Here is a 21,339-nt window from a genome sequence, read left to right on the forward strand (position 1 = left end):
CCATCTGGACGGATATATCCATCCAGATAGAGAGAAGTGGTTAAAAGGAAACTTTAATGCAGAGTTCCCCCAACCCTGTTCTCAGGGCCCACCAACAGTACATGTTTTGCAGAAAACCAGACATGCACAGGTGAGGTAATTAGGGTAACAGTAAAAAAGGGCGCAGGAGGCTAGTGGACAAATCGGGCGCCGCCATTCACTCCCATAATAAATATCGTTTAATGGGCGCCCGATAGGAAAAAAGGGCGCCGGAGAAAAGTAACGTTTTAAAAGCGGCGCCCGAAGACTTAATGTTTTATTACTGCTTTTCATGATTACACATTATTTAATGATTTATACATTTTTAAATATTATTTTTAAACGAAAAACAGTACAATATTTTTTTTTACATTATTTTTAAACGAAAAACAGTACAATTTTTTTTTTTTTTACATTATTTTTAAACGAAAAAACCGCACAATATGTTTTTGAAACGTTATTAATGCTTATCACAGGGGGGGTCTTAGGTTTAGGCACCAACAGGGGGGGGTCTTAGGTTTAGGCACCAACAGGGGGGGTCTTAGGTTTAGGCACCAACAGCAACAGGGGGGTCTTAGGTTTAGGCACCAACAGGGGGGTCTTAGGTTTAGGCACCAACAGGGGGGTCTTAGGTTTAGGCACCACCAGGGGGGTCTTAGGTTTAGGCACCACCAGGGGGGTCTTAGGTTTAGGCACCACCAGGGGGGTCTTAGGTTTAGGCACCACCAGGGGGGTCTTAGGTTTAGGCACCACCAGGGGGGTCTTAGGTTTAGGCACCACCAGGGGGGTCTTAGGTTTAGGCACCACCAGGGGGGTCTTAGGTTTAGGCACCAACAGGGGGGTCTTAGGTTTAGGCACCAACAGGGGGGTCTTAGGTTTAGGCACCAACAGGGGGGTCTTAGGTTTAGGCACCAACAGGGGGGTCTTAGGTTTAGGCACCAACAGGGGGGTCTTAGGTTTAGGCACTAACAGGGGGGTCTAGGGGTTAGGGGTAGGTACAGGGAGGGTTACTTAGTAATTTTTTTTTTAAACGTTATTATACGTTTCACTATTTAAACGAAAGATTAACGTTTTTACAATTGCCGATTTAATGCACATTATTTAATGATTTATAACTTTATAAAACATTAATTTTAAACGAAATACAGTACAATACATTTTTAAACGTTATCCATGCTTATCGTTTAAAACCCCGCGCCCTTTTTTCCCAGCGCCCCTTTTTAACGTACGCGGTAATTAGTGTCTCAGCAGAGCTGATTATCTACCTCTGTGGATTTCCACAAAACATGCACTGTTGGTGGGCCCTGAGGACAGGGTTGGGGAACACTGCGTTTAATGCACAGTGCAAGCGTATCTAGTGCACGTAATAATGGTCCACTCTTGTAGCCAAGAGCAATCTTTTGTTATTAACCCTTTCGCGTTCCACGGTTTTTACAACTTAGGGCCCGTTTCCATTTGTGCGGTGCGAATTAGTCGCGGAAAACAACCCTGTTCTCAGGGCCCACCAACAGTACATGTTTTGCAGAAAACCAGACATGCACAGGTGAGGTAATTAGGGTAACAGTAAAAAAGGGCGCAGGAGGCTAGTGGACAAATCGGGCGCCGCCATTCACTCCCATAATAAATATCGTTTAATGGGCGCCCGATAGGAAAAAAGGGCGCCGGAGAAAAGTAACGTTTTAAAAGCGGCGCCCGAAGACTTAATGTTTTATTACTGCTTTTCATGATTACACATTATTTAATGATTTATACATTTTTAAATATTATTTTTAAACGAAAAACAGTACAATATTTTTTTTTTACATTATTTTTAAACGAAAAACAGTACAATTTTTTTTTTTTTTACATTATTTTTAAACGAAAAAACCGCACAATATGTTTTTGAAACGTTATTAATGCTTATCACAGGGGGGGTCTTAGGTTTAGGCACCAACAGGGGGGTCTTAGGTTTAGGCACCAACAGGGGGGGTCTTAGGTTTAGGCACCAACAGCAACAGGGGGGTCTTAGGTTTAGGCACCAACAGGGGGGTCTTAGGTTTAGGCACCAACAGGGGGGTCTTAGGTTTAGGCACCAACAGGGGGGTCTTAGGTTTAGGCACCACCAGGGGGGTCTTAGGTTTAGGCACCACCAGGGGGGTCTTAGGTTTAGGCACCACCAGGGGGGTCTTAGGTTTAGGCACCACCAGGGGGGTCTTAGGTTTAGGCACCAACAGGGGGGTCTTAGGTTTAGGCACCAACAGGGGGGTCTTAGGTTTAGGCACCAACAGGGGGGTCTTAGGTTTAGGCACCAACAGGGGGGTCTTAGGTTTAGGCACCAACAGGGGGGTCTTAGGTTTAGGCACCAACAGGGGGGTCTTAGGTTTAGGCACCAACAGGGGGGTCTTAGGTTTAGGCACTAACAGGGGGGTCTAGGGGTTAGGGGTAGGTACAGGGAGGGTTACTTAGTAATTTTTTTTTAAACGTTATTATACGTTTCACTATTTAAACGAAAGATTAACGTTTTTACAATTGCCGATTTAATGCACATTATTTAATGATTTATAACTTTATAAAACATTAATTTTAAACGAAATACAGTACAATACATTTTTAAACGTTATCCATGCTTATCGTTTAAAACCCCGCGCCCTTTTTTCCCAGCGCCCCTTTTTAACGTACGCGGTAATTAGTGTCTCAGCAGAGCTGATTATCTACCTCTGTGGATTTCCACAAAACATGCACTGTTGGTGGGCCCTGAGGACAGGGTTGGGGAACACTGCGTTTAATGCACAGTGCAAGCGTATCTAGTGCACGTAATAATGGTCCACTCTTGTAGCCAAGAGCAATCTTTTGTTATTAGCCCTTTCGCGTTCCACGGTTTTTACAACTTAGGGCCCGTTTCCATTTGTGCGGTGCGAATTAGTCGCGGAAAACACAAAAACGAATTTGCACGTGGATGCGAATTTTACCGTGAATTTGCAGGCGTTTTCGCATATGTTAATGAGTATGCGAATTTAACCATGTCAGTGTGCCCGCAAATTCGCGGTAAAATTCGCACACAAAAATGCATGCGAATTTCCTATTAAATACATCGTATGCGAATCGCACTGAGGGTTCTGCCGTGCAGATTTTTTTCTGCACAGAAAAACGATTAGAAATCCTGACAAGTGGAAACAGTCCCATCCACTTGTATTGTCTATGCGAATCTGCATGCAGGAAACGCATGCAGGAAACGCATGCAGAATCGCACAAGTGGAAATGGGCCCTTAAAGTTCCTGACATTTTTGACACTTTAGCGGTCGTTTTGATACAGCAGTTACTTTTTATTATCTATGCCATCTTAGTGATACACATCTTGTTTTTTTTCAGTACAATCTAGGCTTGCTTTGGGTAATATTTTTCTCCCAAAACTATTTTGTTTTATAGTCCATTTATGGGGAAAAATTAGGCGTAAATGCAGAAAATTTTTTTTTAATTTTTATTTTTCACATCTCACATCCCACAGTTATAAAACATTTACAAATAAATTATTGGGCCCTTCCCGATTAAAATGATACCTTATATGCCCCGTTTTACATCTAGCTGAGCATGTGGCGGACTGTTATCCCCAGTCTGCGCGTCTGTGCCGATCGAATGCGTTCTCTAGGGCGACAGTTCAGGGGGCATAGAGATGTACAGATGCATCACTAGGCAACAGCAGAGCGTTACATCTGTAGAGCATTGGGGCCTAAAACTTTCGCCCTAGCCATTGCATCCGATCGCTACTGGCGGCAGTCGTTAAACGTTTATAAAAAGGCATAGGTATTGCAGGGGTTAATAGGCTAAGTTTGGGTTGAAAATGAATGGAGAATTTAAATAAAATACTTTTTATTTTATTGGGCCCAGGTCACTTTAAAACTTTTTTTTTTTACTTTTACAACTTTTTCCCCCCTAACTTTATTGAATGATTATTGCTAGCTAACAGCAACAATCATTCGCAGGACCATTACCGTGCACGAGCGTCGGCAGACAGCGGGGTTTAATGCAGGACATAGATTCTACGTCCTAAAACACACAGGGGGACTAATTAGGACGTATAATCTACCTCCTGAAACCTTAAGCAGTTAAACGAAACCTAAATTAAAAAAAAAAAAAATGCCCATTTACTTACCTAGGACTTCTTCCAGCCCCCTGAAGTCTTCCTGGTCCCTCATCATCCGCTGTTCCTCCGTGTCCCCCCCATCCTCAACTCTGGATGCGCATCCCCATGCCTCCTCCAACGTGCTCGCCACGGAAGCACGATAGAGGACACCCACCGCTGGCTCGTCAGTCAGATAATGGAGGGGAACGGCGGAGGAACGGCTGTTCCCCTCCCTCATTCCCATCCCAGTCATCCATCCAGCCCTTATGCCCATCCCTGTCCCCTCCAAGGCCCTCATCCCTGCCTTGAAAGATTTCTATTATAATCTACTAGATGGATAGTAAAAAGTTATGTTGTGCCTCTACCAATATCTAACACAGTGCAAGCTCTACAAGCAGCAGCAGCTTACCAACAGTAGCAGCAGACTTTCGTCTTTCCTTTCCTTGTGATTTTTCAGCTGGTCTCTACAAGGAATTTAAAAAATAAACTTCAGAAGACAATAAAATCTTACATGGATGAGATCAGTGATGGATCAATATTTCTTAGCACAATAGAAATGTTTACAGCTCAAAAATATAAACCGCATCCTTTGGTTATTCCAAAGCAAGATCAAAGTCAAACTACATAAACTGAAAACCAATAGAAAACCTAAAACAACTTCTGTGCAAAATCCTGATTTTATAAAATTGAAATTCTACCTGAAGTGAAAAAAAAACAAAACATTTTGAATCAAGCCCATGGTAGGGTAGATTACTCGTTGTCTTCGGGGTCCCTCCATTCCTCCTTAATATTCAACTGACTCCTGTAGAAGCCTTTTTTTGAACTGGGCATAACGGAATTACGAACTGCACATGCCCAGTAAAGGAAGGGCTTGTGTACAAAAGAGAGAAGTGCACGAGTGGTTTCTTTCACTGGGCATGTGCGGTTCAGAACTCACTGATGCCCGGTTCAGAATTGCTTGATCACTGCTCTGGTGAACTTCCAGGAGGTTGTGGAGGAAATGCTTCTAGGTGTGGAGAGTAGAGGGGACCTTGGAGACCACAAGCAGCAGAAGAACAGTCAGTAATGAGAACTCTCGCCACCACGCTTTAAAGGATACCCGAGGTGACGTGACATGATGATAGACATGGGTATGTACAGTGCCTAGCACACAAATAACTATGCTGTGTTCCTTTTTTTCTTTCTCTGTCTGAAAGATTTAAATATCAGGTATGTAAGTGGCTGACTCAGTCCTGACTCAGACAGGAAGTGACTACAGTGTGACCTCACTGATAAGAAATTCCAACTATAAAACACTTTCCTAGCAGAAAATGGCTTCTGAGAGCAGGAAAGACATACAAAAAGGTCAATAGTTCATAGATTTTAGCTCTGGCATACTTCAATGAATGTGGCATTGAGCAAAAACAAAACCGTTAAAAATGAAAAAGTAGATTTAAACATAAAATAAAACTGTGGAATATCTTAAAAAGCCATTTTTAGGTGAAGAAAATACAATCGTTTATTTCATTTGGGGCCGGGGGGGGGGGGGTGTCTAGTCAACTGCCGTGTACGTGAAGATAGATACGGGAGAAAGTTTCAAGGATGGATAAGCATTTCCATAGTGGCAAATAACATGAAGCAGAAGCTGGAGGAATAATCGCTCCGCTCAGGAATATATGTATTTTTGTACAGTAAACACTGACTCCTCCTCCAGGTGTCAGACCCACTACTTTACTCCTATATATGCAATGTAAACAAAGCTCACATAGGTCTAAATCATTCCATGTTTGCTGGATCACTTATGATATGTTAGGGATCACAGGACATGTCACAGTAAATCGGGCACTCAATAGTGAACCGTTCTATTTAAAGCGGACCTGAACTCTTGCACAGCACACAATGAAAAGTCTTTATTCCACATACATTTGCTAAACAAATTCACTACTCTGGTTTTGTTTTGCCACATCAAAGTATCTAATTAATGCTTATCGGCAACTCTATAGACTGTGGGAGAACTCTGCTGAGGCAGCTCTCACCATACAGTAAACACTGAGGCTTAACCCTTTCAGTGCTCCCTGCAAAAGTGAAACCAAGTTACTACTTAAAGAGAAACTCCAACCAAGAATTTTACTTTATCCCAATCAGTAGCTGATACCCCCTTTTACATGAGAAATCTACTGCTTTTCATAAACAGACCATCAGGGGGCGCTGTATGACTGATATTGTGGTGAAACCCCTCCCACAAGAAGCTCTGAGGACCGCGGTACTTTTGACAGTTTGCCACAATGTAACAAGGTTCACAGGCAGGAAATAGCGGTTTACAGCTGTCTCCAATGGCCAAAACAGCTAGCAGCAGCTACATAACCTGCCCACAGTAAAAATGTCACCATGTAATAAATGTCAGAATGTAAATCAGGGAGAGGAAAGATTTTACAATGGGCAAACACTAACTAAATCATTTATACATAATTATTGTAAAAATGAAGCACGTTTTTTATTACATTATTTTCACTGGAGTTCCTCTAAGGTTTTTTTTTTTTAGGATTTCCATAAATCGTACTGAATAATTTTTTCCATAAAGCAGCAATTAAGTCCTGAGTGTAGAAGGTTTTATGTTGATTTATCAAGGTCTCTTACATCTGAAAGTCTTCTACTTGGCTGCACTCTGTCCCCTTCACTTTTTGCCTCTGTGCTTGTCAATGTCGCCCCCTGCTGGGCCCTTGGAGAAAAGGCGCATGCCCGTCTAAAAAGACAGAATAAAAATGTATGCGAAGCATGAGTTAAATCATTAAGTCAGTCTTGAGAGTATAAAATGACACATGCAGTAACAAAAAGCCAGGATGACTTAGAGCAGAGACAAGCAGTTGGTTACAATGCGTGCCTATGCAGCTGCCAGTTGTAGTAGTTAGCTACAGGTAAAAAAAAAATTCAGTAATTCAACTTAAAAGGTGAAGCCAATATATGAAATATACTCGTTACATGCAAAGCAAGATACTTCCAGCCTTTATTTGATATTTTGATGATTATGGCTTACAGCTTATGAAAACCCCAAGTTCAAAATCTCAGACCATTAGAATACAGCAAAATCCCCCCTGCCCGGCACGGATCGCCTGATACACGGTTCTTGCCAGTTGCTAGAGCAACCAGCGATGCCTGCAAGTCTCCCTCTATCTCCCTGGGGACTCTGAGTGGCCTCATCGTGTCATGTGACACTCCAGCTTCCGTATACAGATGCCAGAAGCCGCAGGGAGGTAGGGGGAGACTGCCAGACATCGTTGGGGCCCCCGTAAGTATTTTAAAGCTTGCCAGCACCCACAGGAAGCCCCCCCAAAAGAGGTTCCCATTAGCCCTCAGGCATGCCGGTTAGTTGAGACTTCCGGTTACCTGAATTCGAGATAACGAGGACTTTTCTGTATTGTGAAAATGTTCAATATTCTACACACAAAGCATCAGACTCTAATCAGCTATTTAATCCAAAACACCTGAAAAGGGATCCCATTTCATGTATTAGTTTTACCTTCTAAGCTGAATTACTGAAATAAATGGATTTTTGCAAAATTATTCTAATTTTCACGTTTCACCTGTAGATAGAAAGCGGGCAGCTATTTACAAATCTTTTTGAAAAAGATCAAGAAGGCCACCAACAACCATGGAAACGAGGTGTAGAGAAGATCTGAGATCCTTTACCGGTCATTCCTCTGGTGATTCTGACAAAGAAATTTTGCCGAAAAGCTCAGCCGATGGTTTAGAAAAGAATCGCAGTCATCCTCGTCATGCTTCAGATCGTTCAAGTCGTTGTCAAATTTCTCTGTGTGTATAAACACAGTGGTTTTTACATTTTATACAATTCATCCGCTGTTCCTGGGAAGGGGGGGGGGGGTCCTACATCCTGGCGTGTATGAGTGTGTGCATGCATGTAAAGTATGCATGTACAGTGTGTGTATGTTTTTGTGACTAGTTTATGTAGCTTTACTGATTTGCAAAGTGCCCGCATATTCTGTACAGATAATCCCTAAACACATAAGTTTCATAGGATCTTTTAAAAACACCACAAATTTAAAAGGGCGCGGCTACCTCCCCTATTGATTTTAGCCACTTTACAGAAATCTTGGCGCGCATAGTGCTAGGGGTTAAGGATTAGGCACCACCAGGGGTTGGGTTGAGGGTTAGGCACCATCAAGAGGAGTTAAGGGTTAGACACCACTGGGGGTGGAGTAAACCGTTAGGAACCACCAAGGGGTAGGTTAAGGGCTAGGCACCACTGGGGTGGATAAGGGTTAGGCACCGTCAGGGTGGAGTTAAGTGTTAGGCCCCACCAGAGATGGAGTTAAGGGTTAGGCACTACTGGGGGTGGAGTTAAGGGTTAGGCACCACAAAGGGGGGTTAAAGGTTAGGCACCACCGAGGAGGATTCTGTGTGAGAGTAGGCAAAGGTTAGGTCATAGTAAAATACTGGTAAATATTACCGATATTTTACAATATGAATGTAGTAGAATAGCAGCAAAACTACCGATATAGTACTACTGTTATCCTGTGGCTTTTTCAAATGTATGCAGTTTTGTGGACAATCAAGGGCAACATACTGTATTTTTCGCACCATAAGACGCTCCTGACCACGACATGCACCTAGGTTTGGGGGACAAAAACCAGGGGGAAAAAAATATACTAAACCTGGTGCATCCATGTTGCAGGGGCATCTTGTGGAGCTCCCCCCAAGCTGTCTCTAAGCTGCACTGCCCAGCTTAAGTAGCCCCCACTTCCCCCAGCCCCACTAAGCCTTCTACAGCCCTGGCAGTGTGATCTGTGTGAAAAAGGGGGCGCCTGGTGGAGGCAGAGAGATCATGAACTGCAGGGTGGGTGGCCTCCCATACTTTGATCTACCTTTGACACTTGTCTCGCTGTCCCGCTAAGCCTCCATGACCCTGGCAGCTAAGCGGCTCCCTAGTTAAGTGACCCCGACAGCTAAGCGGCTCCAAGCTAAGTTTCATGTGAATTCGACACCTAAGCTGCGCCCCGCTAACTCTCCCGACACCCCCAACACCTGACCAGCCTGGCCCCCAGCTAAGTCTGCTGGCACCTAAGCAGCTCCCCCGCTAAGTTTACCTTCACCTCTGTCAGCTCTCGGAGGAAACTCATCTGATCCGGCCGTTTCTGTGTTAGTCCGCTTCTACTTGCATCCGCCCTGGCAATCCCGGCTGCTTGCATCTCAGGTGGCGTCCTCGCTCAGTGTGACCACTTGATAGGTCACCGGATGGGTCACGCAGAGAGGACGCCAGCGGGGATGCGAGCAGCCGCGATTGGAAGCGTCAGGGAGGATAGAAGCAGGAGCAGACTGAGGACCAAGGAACAGCCAGATCGGATAAGAGTTTACTCCGAGAGCTGCCAGGGGTGGGTAGATGAAAGTATGGGAGGCCACCCCACCCACCCTGCAGTTTGGGATCTCTCTGCCGCCATCTTTCTTTTACCCTGATCACACTGCAGGAGGCTTAGGGAGAACACCGCAAACATTCTTAATGGGAGGGGAGCGACGCCGGGTGCTAGCCAAAACGTACTATTCGGACCACAAGACGCACTGAGTTTTCCCCCCTACTTTTGGTGCAGAAAAAGTGCGTCTTATGGTCCGAAAAATACGGCAAGTCAAGACACAGCCCTATAAGCATATTTTGAGCCAAGTACACATAAATTGGTTAGTCAGCAAATACAGCAATGTATTTACTGTCCATCAGGATGCAGTTCTACCATAAAAAACAGCACATAGATAGCACTGCAAAGAAAACCAAATGCTCAAATATAATGAATCAGTCCTATACTGTGTACTGGACTCACAACTAACAATCACCTTCAGCAAGTGCGTCATTTAAAGTGTCAAAATGTTTTCTAAGGTACGACTCCTGCTCTGGCGTCTCCGGCCGCGAGATCTCCTCCACTTCATGGTCCTCCAGGTCACATGAGGCCAGAGAATCATCATCTGCCAAACAAAACCAGAACATAAAAAGGAGAAGGAAAGAAAAGCAAAGAGGGGTGAGGTGACAGATAGAAAACTTGGGTGAACCCAAGGTGAGAAGTTTATGGAGGCTACCATATTTATTTCCTGTTAAACAGGAATGGCTGCCTGGCAGCCCTGATGATCTATTTGGCTGCAGTAGTATCTGAATCACAACAGAAACAAGCATGCAGATCTGACAATGTCAGAAACACCTGATCTGCTGCATGTTCAGGGTCTGTGGCTAAACGTATTCGAGGCAGAGGTTCTGAAGGATAGCCTGGCAACTGGTAATGCTTAAAAAGGAAATAAATATGGCAGCCTCCATATCACTCTCACCTCGGGTCCACTTTAAAATGCACTGGTAGTTTTTATTTTTCCACTTATAGTTGACAGTGTATCAGACAGACCTGCACATTGCAGGAGGCCCTATCACTCCATTAGCAAGGCTGTCGGATAAAAAACATAAAAAAAGATCACCATATATTTTTATAGCACTGACATCTTTGGATTACGTATTTAGTCATGTCACTAACTGCCTCTCAGGGGAGCTCACAATCTAATCTCTACCACAGTACTGTCATTCTCTTATGTTCCTTTTGTAATGTAATGTAATGTAATTGGCGGGCACACTATACGCGCTGCCAAAATGCGCACGGCAGCGTGTATAGTTTGAACAAGGCCTAACTGTTTGTTTTGGCTATTTAATAGAATTCCTCGATTTGTTTGCTCTGCGCACCAAGAGGAATACCTCGTCTTCCATTTCTGTTGAAAAAAATGTCACTTGTAACTATTCCTTTTTGTCATACGTAATTCTTTATTTTTTGAGATTTACCGTATGTACATTTGCACTTTGGAATTCACAGTCTTCCTATAATAAACTTGATGAGCCAAGTGTAAAAAAACAAAACAAAAAGTGAACTCTGGCTGACATAAAACATTACTAACCCCCCTTGTCCACCCCACATTTGACCTCTAGTTACCATCTACAGCAAGCCTAAAAATATTTATTTGCTTTAAAGGGGTTCTGTGGAGTGCTGCATTAAACACAAACTGACACTTACCTGGGGCTTCTATCAGCCCCCTGTAGTGGTAATGTCCCGCGACGTTCTCCTCCAATCACTTTTTTTCACCCGCCGCCGGTCCTGGTCTAATTACCACGCGCTCCCGCTCGCGTCTCCAGGAGCTTACTGCGCAGACACAGTACAAGAAAACCTCGGGAAAACCGCGGGAGCGCGCACTATTTGTCTTGTTAGACGAATAATTGCCTGGTGCAGGCGGAGGGGAACGGGTGATCGGAGGAGGATGACGCGGGACATGACAGCTACAGGGGACTGATAGAAGCCCCAGTGTCCGTTTTTGTTTATTGCAGTACTTCACAGGACCCCTTTAACCATTTCAGCCCGCGGGGATTTTTCACCTTATGCATCAGAGCAATTTTCACCTCCCATTCATTCGCTAATAACTTTATCACTACTTATCACAATTTATTGATCTATAGCTTGTTTTTTCCGCCACTAATTAGGCTTTCTTTGGGTGGTACATTTTGCTAAGAGCCACTTTACTGTAAATGCATTTTAACAGGATTAATAAGAAAAAAATGCATTATTTTTCAGTTTTCGCCCATTATATCTTTAAAATAATCCACGCTACCATAATTAAAACCTATGTATTTTATTTGCCCGTATGTCTCGGTTATTATACCATTTAAATTTTGTCCCTATCACAATGTATGGCGCCAATATTTTATTTGGAAATAAAGGTGCATAGTTTCCGTTTTGCGTCTATCACTATTTACAAGCTTATAATTTAAAAAATGTTTGTAGTATACCCCCTTCAAATGCATATTTAAAAAGTTCAGACCCTTAGGTAACTATTTATGTCTTTTTTTTATTTTATTTTTTTAATTGTAATTTTTTTTTACCATTAAGAATTTAATTTGGGTAATATTTTGGTGTGGGACCACCAAAATGTTAAATTTGTAGATTGTAATGTAAAAAATGTGTGGCTGTAGTTTTACTATTTGGCCACAAGATGGCCACCTTCGTTTTCCCTCCTTGTACTTCCCGTTAAGCGGAAGTACAAGGGGGATGTGGAAATCTTTCCGGCCAGAAGAACGGAAGCCTCACGGGTGAGCGCTTCGGTTTTTCTGCGGGGGACAGGGATCGGTGCTCGGGAACCATGTTCCCTTTCACTGATCCCAGGGCTATCGGGGGACACGGTAGCGCGCCCGCGATCGCGCGCTGAAGTGCATGTAAGCAGCCACCCGGACGTGAGCTTCACGTCTGGGCGGCTGAAATGGTTAAAGCAGCAGGGTATGCCATACTATGCCAGGAAAATCCACAAAACATTTATAACACCTGTATTGTACTGTCCACATTTTGATTTCAGTGAAATTTATATAGTAAATAAAGTGAATTATTTTCCTGGAATTTGCCATCTTGGTTCCCTCTGACTGAAGCAAATACTGATGTCATTTCCTCCCTTACCCTTTCTTTTCTCTCCTAGAATCTCTGTCATAGCAGCTTGCTTTGTAAACACGAGACCACGGGCAGAGATCGTATTTCACCTGCACACTGAACTGCACTCAGCCAATCAGTGAGGAGCAGGAATGTGGGAGGGGTGATGCCAAGCTTCCCTCTCGTCGGCAATGTACCAAGTAGAGCCAGGCTGACTGAGAGAATAATTATTACAGCAGAAACATTTCTGAATAGATCAGAGTGCTTGCAATGCAGGGTAAGGTTCCAGGCTGCATAATGAACACATAGCAGTGGGTAAATGGAATTTGATTTTGTGGCTGACAATCCCTCTTTAACAAGAGAGACAGGATGTCAGAAATGGGGTGAGCTTTACCTTGGTCACAGGAGGCAGATGATAATTCAATAGTGGGCGCGTTGTGTCCTTTATCAAAGCTATGTTCTTCAATGGCAAAGTCGCTATAGAAAAATAAAATAAAATTGAAACACTTGCAGAAGAACAGGTCTAAGCACCAAGCCTTGTGGGACACCTATAAGAACTATAGTAAGAATAAACGATCAACTGTTCTGCTTTTGGTACAATTTTACTCTACCGTAACCAGTCCAATACCTTGATGTCAGCATATGCTCCACTCACTCTCCCTTGAATTGCTTGATAAATCTGCTTTTGTTTATGGATATCTTAAAAGCGTAAGACGCACCAAAACCTTTTTTTTGCATCAGATCTGCACTTATACCTATAATCAGGGCTGTGGAGTCTGTACAAAAATCATCCAACTCTTCCGTTTATAAAATCACCGACTCAGACTCCAGGTACCCAAAATTGCTCCAACTCCGACTCCACAGCCCTGCCTATAATATGTGTTGCACATTACATCTGCTTTCTGTGGTAGCTTCAACACCTTCAGGCCTTGTCTACATTGCATTCCATTCGCATTAGACCTTTTTTTTTTTTTAAAGCAATTTTTGCCGTTTCCGCCGCTTTTTGCGTTTTTGTGAAAAGCGCATTTCTAAGCGCTTTTCCCGAGCATTTTTTTTAATTCACTCCCTGACGCAAGTCAGGAAGTGAACTCTTTGAGCCGGAAAATAATAAATACAATGGCCTCTATTCACTAAGCAGTTTAGACTAGTCTACAGATGGTTTTTAGTCTACTGATGGTTTGGTCAGTTGCATCAAAGGGGAATTCACTATTAGCAAATGTTTTAGACCTGTTTTTAGACCTGGTCTAAACCATTTGGTAATTAGGTCAGTAAAGCAGGGGAAATGATCAAAAGATGCAATTCACAAACGAGTAGCTAGGACTGACATCCTTCTCCTCTGATGAGCTCTCCTCTGCATACAATTATAAACTCCTGCATAATTAATTCAAAAGGTTCCATCCTCACATCCACACTTACCTACAGAAATCAGCTGGTCTAATCTCTGTCAGAAAAAGTGGGCGTGGTTACTCCTCGTTTGCCTTTGTGAATTGTGTAATTACTGAATGTTAGTCCACGTCTAAAAACAGGTATTACATTATACCAAACCATCAGTAGACTAAAATCCATCTATAGATTAGTCTAAACTGCTTAGTGAATTGAGGCCAATGTATTTATTGTTAACGCAAACACAACCGCTGCACAAATCGATTTTATGAGCGTTTGCGGTTTTTCGCCCCAAAACCGGTTCAGGCACCGCTTTGCTGCACGCACAGCGCACAAACCGCGCTGATATGAACCTTCTCAGATATTCATTGCACAAGCATTTTGTGAGCGATTTTAACCGGTTCAGCACCACAGTGTCGAAAACCTCATGCATCCGAGCAACGTTCACCTCCCATTCATTCGCCAATAACTTTATTGCTACTTGGGGACATCAAACTTGGAGAAGGACTTAGGAGTACTCATCGACAACAAGTTAAATAATCGTACTCAATGCCAAGCCGCTGCAGCCAACGCTAACAAAATTTTGGGATGCATTAAAAGGGAAATAAAAACTCGAGATGCTAGCATAATATTGCCCCTGTTTAACTCTCTAGTAAGGCCACATCTGGAATATGGAATTCAGTTCTGGGCACCACATTACAAAACACATATTGCAGTTTTAGAGCAGGTGCAGAGACGAGCAACAAAATTGATACATGGGATGGAAGGTCTCACTTACCAAGAAAGGTTAGATAAACTGGGTTTATTTAGGCTAGAGAAAAGACGCCTTAGAGATCTAATTAACATGTATAAATACATCAGAGGGCAATATAATAGCTTGGCGGATGAGCTTTTTGTCCCTAGGCCTTCTCAAAGGACTAGAGGACATGATCTGCGCATGGAGGAAAAACATTTTAGCCATTTATTTAGGAAAGGGTTCTTTACAGTAAGAGTGATTGAGATGTGGAATGCATTGCCACAGGAAGTCGTTATGGCAAACTTTATACATGCATTTAAAGGGGGCTTAGATGCTTTCCTTGCGTTGAAAGACATTCATGGCTACAATTACTAGGTTATGCCTAATGATGTTGATCCAGGGATTTTATCTGATTGCCATCTGGAGTCGGGAAGGAATTTTTCCCTTTTGGGGCTAATTGGACCATGCCTTGTAAGGGTTTTTTCGCCTTCCTCTGGATCAACAGGGATATGTGAGGGAGCTGGCTGGAGTTGTACTTTGTACTGGTTGAACTCGATGGACGTATGTCTTTTTTCAACCATAATAACTATGTAACTATGTAACTTATCACAATTAATTGCTATATATCTTGTTTTTTCCGCCACTAATTAGGCTTTCTTTGGGTAGTACATTTTGCTAAGAATTATTTTTTTCTGAATCCATTTTAACAGGAAGTTTAAGAAAGAAATGAAAAAAATTCATTATATCTCAGTTTTTGGCCATTATAGTTTTAAATTAATATACGCTACCGTAATTAAAACTCATGTATTTTATTTGCCCATCTGTCCCGGTTATTACACCGTTTAAATTATGTCCCCATCACAATTTATGGCGCCGATATTTTATTTAGAAATAAAGGTGCATTTTTTCAATTTGCGTCCATCACTACTTATAAGCTTATAATTTAAAATAATATAATAACATACTCTCTTGACATGCATATTTAAAAAGTTCAGACCCTTGGGTAACTATTTATGTTTTTTTTTTTATTGTATTTTTTTTTTTCTAAATAAAAAATGTATGTGGGTAATTTTTGGTGTGGGAGGGAAACAGCTAATTTTAAACGTAAAATATAATTGTTGAATGAAAAATGTATGTGGGTGCAGTTTACTATTTGGCCACAAGATGGCCACAGTCAAAAAAGTCCTGGATGCGAACGATCTCGCATCCAGGAACTAAAAGAAGACGGAGAAGTTTCCTGGGGGCAGAAATACCGCACTCTCTCAATAGAATGAATCGTTTTTTTCTGCGGGGAAGTTAGATCGGTGAATGGGAATTATATCCCCATTCACTGATCGGGGGGCTAGCGGCGGGAGCGCGCCCAATCGCGTGCACCATGCGGCGGGAGCAGCAGAGCCTATCTGGACGAGTACGTTCGTCCAGATAGGCCGAACTGGTTAAAGGGATACTGTAGGGGGGGGGGGGGGGATGAGTTGAACTTACCTGGGGCTTCTAATGGTCCCCCGCAGACTTCCTGTGCCCATGCAGCCATTCACCGATGCTCTGGCCCCGCCTCCATTTCACTTCTGGAATTTCAGACTTTAAAGTCTGAAAACCACTGCGCCTGTGTTGCCATGTCCTCGCTCCCGCTGATGTCACCAGGAGCGTACCGCACAGGCCCAGTATGGTCTGTGCCTGGGCAGTATGCTCCTGGTGACATCAGCGGGAGTGAGGACACGGCAACGCAGGAGTAGTGGTTTTCCGACTTTAAAGTCTGAAATTCCAGAACTGAACCGGAGGCGGGGCCAGAGCATCAGTAAGTGGCTGCGCGGGTACAGGATGTCTGCGGGGGACCATTAGAAGCCACAGGTAAGTTCAACTCATCCCCCCCCCCCCCCCCCCCTACAGTATCCCTTTAAGAATCGCCTGCGCTTGAAAGAAGGCCGAAACCGCCCCTAGTGTGAACAAGCCCTCAAGGTCAGACCTAGGCATCTCAAAGACTCTACAGATCAGATTGTGTTTGACAAGGTTTTGCTGTTATTGTGTGTTTACACTGTGTGGACAGTGCTCATTTGCCAATAAAGCATAGAAGAAGACTGGCTACTAAGGGCAACAAGGACAAATACTTTCAGCTCACGGGGGTCTGCGTTAACAGTTTCTGTCTTAACAGATGCACACCATACTGTTTCCCGTATTACATGGGAAACACAATTAACAGGAGAAAATAAATATACAGCACTAATTATCTCATGAAAAAAGGCCTGAAACCCCCTCATATGTCACTTTTTACTCATCACAAAATATAAATAAATTACAATAAAAAAAAAAAAAAAAAGAGAGAGAAGATGGCAAAGTAACCAGCATATGTCCAATTGGTCCACACTCTAGAAACCACAAAAAGGCTGGCCAGTACTATACAATTAATACTACGGTATAGTTCTTAGGTAGCTACCGTTATGCACTTCCAACTACTCTAGGTTCAGCAAAGCACAACATTTGCGTGGTGAACAGCTCTACAACTACCTGTACCTCTGCCGGTGCCCAGTCTCAGCCGGATTGCTCAAACGGCTTCACAGATATGCAAACCAAAGGAAGAGACGGCACACAACTGGCTGCAAAATGACTTGCTTGTATTCAGCGAACACGAACACTACATGTTACGGATGTAGACCATCCTTCATCAGATATAAAAGATAAAGGATGGTCTACATCCGTAACATGTAGTGTTCACGTTCGCTGAATACAAGCAAGTAATTTTTGCAGCCAGTTGTGTGCCGTCTCTGCCTTTGGTTTGCATACTCTAGGTTCAGACCCAGGACAGATTCCACCCCCCCCCCCCGACAACAATTGTTGCTAATCTCGAGAGGCGTTCTTGCAGGCTTCCCCTAGCTGCCATTGGGCAGCGGTCTCTCCCTAGCCACTCCCCTGCCGCTGGGAGAGCATCTCGCTCTCCTTCCAGCGGTGTGACCACAGAGGTAATGAAAGTGAAAGTAACTTGTTGCGGGGCACAAGAGACGGCGGTTACCTGATCCACCCAGCCCGTTCGGGTAATAATTTTTAAGTTTCTGTCCCCACCTTGGGCTCTCTTTAAAGATGATTATTAATTGTACCTTTCTTCCTGTTGCGATGTCTGCAGAGATGACGGGTAAACGATGCAGGTAGAATCACAGGATTGGGCATCTATAACTTCTAGAGCCGCAGACATGTTCATTATGAATGTTCCACTGCCATAGTCTTCATTTCCTTCCTCTGATTGCTGACAGATCAAAAGAACAGATTTGCTAAAAATTATTGCAAGACTCTCCAAACCTGTTATAACAGCAGTTATAATTGCAAAGTCCAAGTATATGGTCCCAATATAAGCCTGCTAGTGATGTTTGCTACAGGACAGTCCCTATAAGTTTCGCACACGCACACCAGATGGTTCTCTATAGCACCATCTAGGGCTGATACCCCACATGACAACTGCTATTACCAGGACTGCTTCCATTACAGAGCAACTTTTTTTTCCTGAAGTCTGTCCTGGTTTCTTATGGCTGTACGAATTGCCATTCTCACCCCTCCCATTCTCCCCGCCCTTATATATCCAGGGAAAGGTATCAATGTGATCAAATGTGACTCTCTAAACTATTTGAAGTACAGTGTCCTATCTCCCACCGCTGCTTTTGTTTACTCATTGCTACTGCTAATTACAGCAATTCCTGCTCTTTCAGAGTAGAGATGGCCCGAACGCTTCACCGGGGAACAGTTCCAGGTGAACTTCGGTGATTTGCAATCGTGGAGAACCACAAACTTTTCGGGAAGTTCGGTTTGCCCCCATAGTGCATAATGAGGGTCAACTTTGACCCTCTACATCACAGTCAGCAGGCACATTGTAGCCAATTGGGCTACACTCCCTCCCCCACCCCCTTATAAAAGGCAGGCAGTGTCAAGCATTGGATTCACTCGTGCGCCTGCAGTAATTAGAGAAGGGATAGCTGCTGCAGACTCTCATAGGGAAAGCTTAGTTAGGCTTTTGTAGGTTTGTTAGTTTGCTCCTGGCTGATTGTTATTGCTAAAAAAAGCACCCCTCAACAGCTCTTTTGAGAGCTAATCTTGTTCTTGTGATCTTTTTTTTGTGTGTGTGTGTGTGTGTGTATGGCCCACTTGCATTATATACAGCCCTGTCAGTCAGTCAGTCGCAGCTGGCCTTTGGCCCCTTGGTGGTATAATTACTACTGTGCCAGGTGCACATTGTAACACCCATCACTGCATATACCTACTACCTGTTGTTCACTTCAGTGCACCCACCTACCTACGTGAGCGCACGCAGTGTCACTGTGCCTGTCCGGTACCTGTCTGTGTGTGACAAGTGCACATGTAATACCCATCACTGCATATACCTACCTGTTGTTCACAGTGCACCCACCTAACTACGTAAGTGTACGCAGTGTGATATACCACTCCGTGCATACCTGTTAACTGCACCTGTGTGACTGCACATTGTATTAGTCAAGTCAGACCATACCTTTCACTTCATCCCCCCCCAATATGGACAAAAGGTAGAGGCAGGCCACCTGGAAGGTCTGTTCGAGGTCGCGCTGTCGTGATTTCTTGCGGCCCTCGACCAAAGTACAGTGTTCAGAAGGAGGCACGTGCCATCAACCCCCAATATTGTCAGGACGTAGTTGACTATTTAACACAGAACACCTGATCTTTCTCAGCTTCTGCATGGGAGGTGTGACATATCTTCCTCCTCCTGCTCTGATTCTGGCACCCCACTTAACACTCAGTCAGCCGCCACCACCAAAGTGCAATCACCCCAGGGCTCAGCGGGGTAGAAATTTTTGTGTGCGTCTGCCTCAGATGAGAGCACTGCCATCTGTACAATACGATTGCTGGACTGCGCTCTCCACTTCCTATAACAATACAAGTTTGCACATAGCGTAACTCTGTATACATTAATTCACACACCACCCGTGTTTCAGTGATCAAAAGTGTGACACACGTGACCGCACTTTCCTCTGATTCTGTTATGATCGCTTCTACAGCGTTTACTGCTGACTGCAGTGGTATTGCAAACCAAGCAGTTCTAATGTCATTACATGCATTTGCTTGCATAGTTTGGTTTGCACTTAAACTAGTTGCTGATTCCATCTGCAGTCGCTCTGAAGTTAATGACAGTTTAATATGCTTTTGTGTAAACAAACATTGTCTGCTGCAATGGAGGGGCAATCCCTTTCCTGCAGGCTGCATATCATTGTCTGCCTTTTCCTGCTATCAGCCTGTGATTAATTACCATTCACTTGTGTGGGAATCTGCAGGTCTGCTCCCATTGGATGACCTCAGTATAAAGAACTGCTTCCTGCAATGCCTCATGGGCTACCATAGTCTCAGATCCTGTCTGTTACTCTGCCCGTGCCCCACCTCGTTCCTAGTCCGTGTGGACTGCGCTGACTCCTGCGAAGGGGTCAGCGAGTCCTCTTAGTTCTGCTCTTGTTTCTAGAAGTTGTTACTTTGCTTGTCTTGTGTCATATATTGGTTCATCGCCAATATATACGCATACTTGCACGTTTATTTTCCTTGTATTCGTGTTACGTTGATACATCAGTGTCGCTGATATATACGTACACGAACTGTTTATATCCTGTGTTCCGTTAGTCAGCGTTCCAGCACGCTGAGCTAGTTATCCTGTTCCTGGTCCTGTTTGTGGATTGCGTTCATCTCTGCGAAGAGATAGCGAATCCTTCTGAGTCCTGTTCCCTGTATTACTCCAGTCTTAGTCAGAGTTCCTGCTTATGTCATATGTCGGTTCATTGCCGATATATACATATGTTAGTCAGACGTTACAAATAGTTTCATTGATAGCTGTAATTGTAATACGCTAGGAAATCATACTTATTGTATATTTATCTGTGTTACGTTCATCTATCTTGATCCTGCTATTTCCTGACTATCCTGTCCTGTCTTGGTGAGGCACGCCATCGCTGCAAACGCATTGGCTACCTCATTCCAGTCTGTTTTATTGTGGACGCTTGCTGTCACTAAGTAGTGGCTAGTTAAGCAAGCGTTCATTCTGTCTACCTGTCCTGATCTCCTCAGTCCTGGTTTATGCGTCTCAGCACTACTTGCGCTGAGACGTTATTACGAAAGTGTTGTTTGTGGCTGTTCGGATCTGCACCGGCTCTGTGCACCACAATCTCCTATTGGAGTCAATCCTCTCCTCCACTAAACTGGGGATATCCTGATTCCTTGTGCTGGTGTGTGTACCTCCTTCACATCAGCTTATGTGTTGCATGCTGACGGTGGAGATTACACCTCCAAGCTTAACAGATTCTGCTCACGGGATTTTTACCACCTCAGAAAACAGGGCATAGCGTTTAAATATATTCCACAAGGCACTTTCTCAAATCTTTATCTTTTCTTTAAATGTAAAAATTTCCTCAATAAAAACACATAAGAACAAATAGTGTAATACTGTTAAAGCTCAGCCACACGCTTGCGCACTGATTGCGCACTCACGTGATTGTTTCTTAGAGTCAGGCGCATCAAATAACAGCGAGGTCTGCCCGGCACTTGGATGAATGGATGAACGGCGTCCCGACTCCCCGTCCCCCTCCGCGGCAATCCAGGTGCTGTTACGGCGCTTGAATCTCATTCTCCATACTCCCGATCTGTTTCAGTGTAGTAACGTCAGACGCGCTGGAAGTAGCTCCGCCCTACGC

The 21,339-nt window shown here is 43.7% G+C and overlaps 1 protein-coding gene across 1 annotated transcript in view; it reads right to left on the reverse strand.

Moving 5' to 3' along the window:
- Positions 1-21,339, reverse strand: part of WDR62 (WD repeat domain 62) — a 98,310-nt gene that overhangs the window by 17,430 nt on the left and 59,541 nt on the right. The window contains exons 23-28 of the mRNA XM_068250432.1: positions 17,746-17,891; positions 12,932-13,014; positions 9,935-10,063; positions 7,784-7,904; positions 6,734-6,839; positions 4,527-4,581 (exon numbers count right to left, since the gene is read on the reverse strand). Of these exons, the coding sequence (XP_068106533.1) occupies positions 4,527-4,581; positions 6,734-6,839; positions 7,784-7,904; positions 9,935-10,063; positions 12,932-13,014; positions 17,746-17,891 (640 nt within the window). The remainder of the gene's footprint in view (positions 1-4,526; positions 4,582-6,733; positions 6,840-7,783; positions 7,905-9,934; positions 10,064-12,931; positions 13,015-17,745; positions 17,892-21,339) is intronic.

The sequence above is a fragment of the Hyperolius riggenbachi genome, chromosome 8, assembly GCF_040937935.1.
Source record: "Hyperolius riggenbachi isolate aHypRig1 chromosome 8, aHypRig1.pri, whole genome shotgun sequence".
NCBI lineage: Eukaryota > Metazoa > Chordata > Amphibia > Anura > Hyperoliidae > Hyperolius > Hyperolius riggenbachi.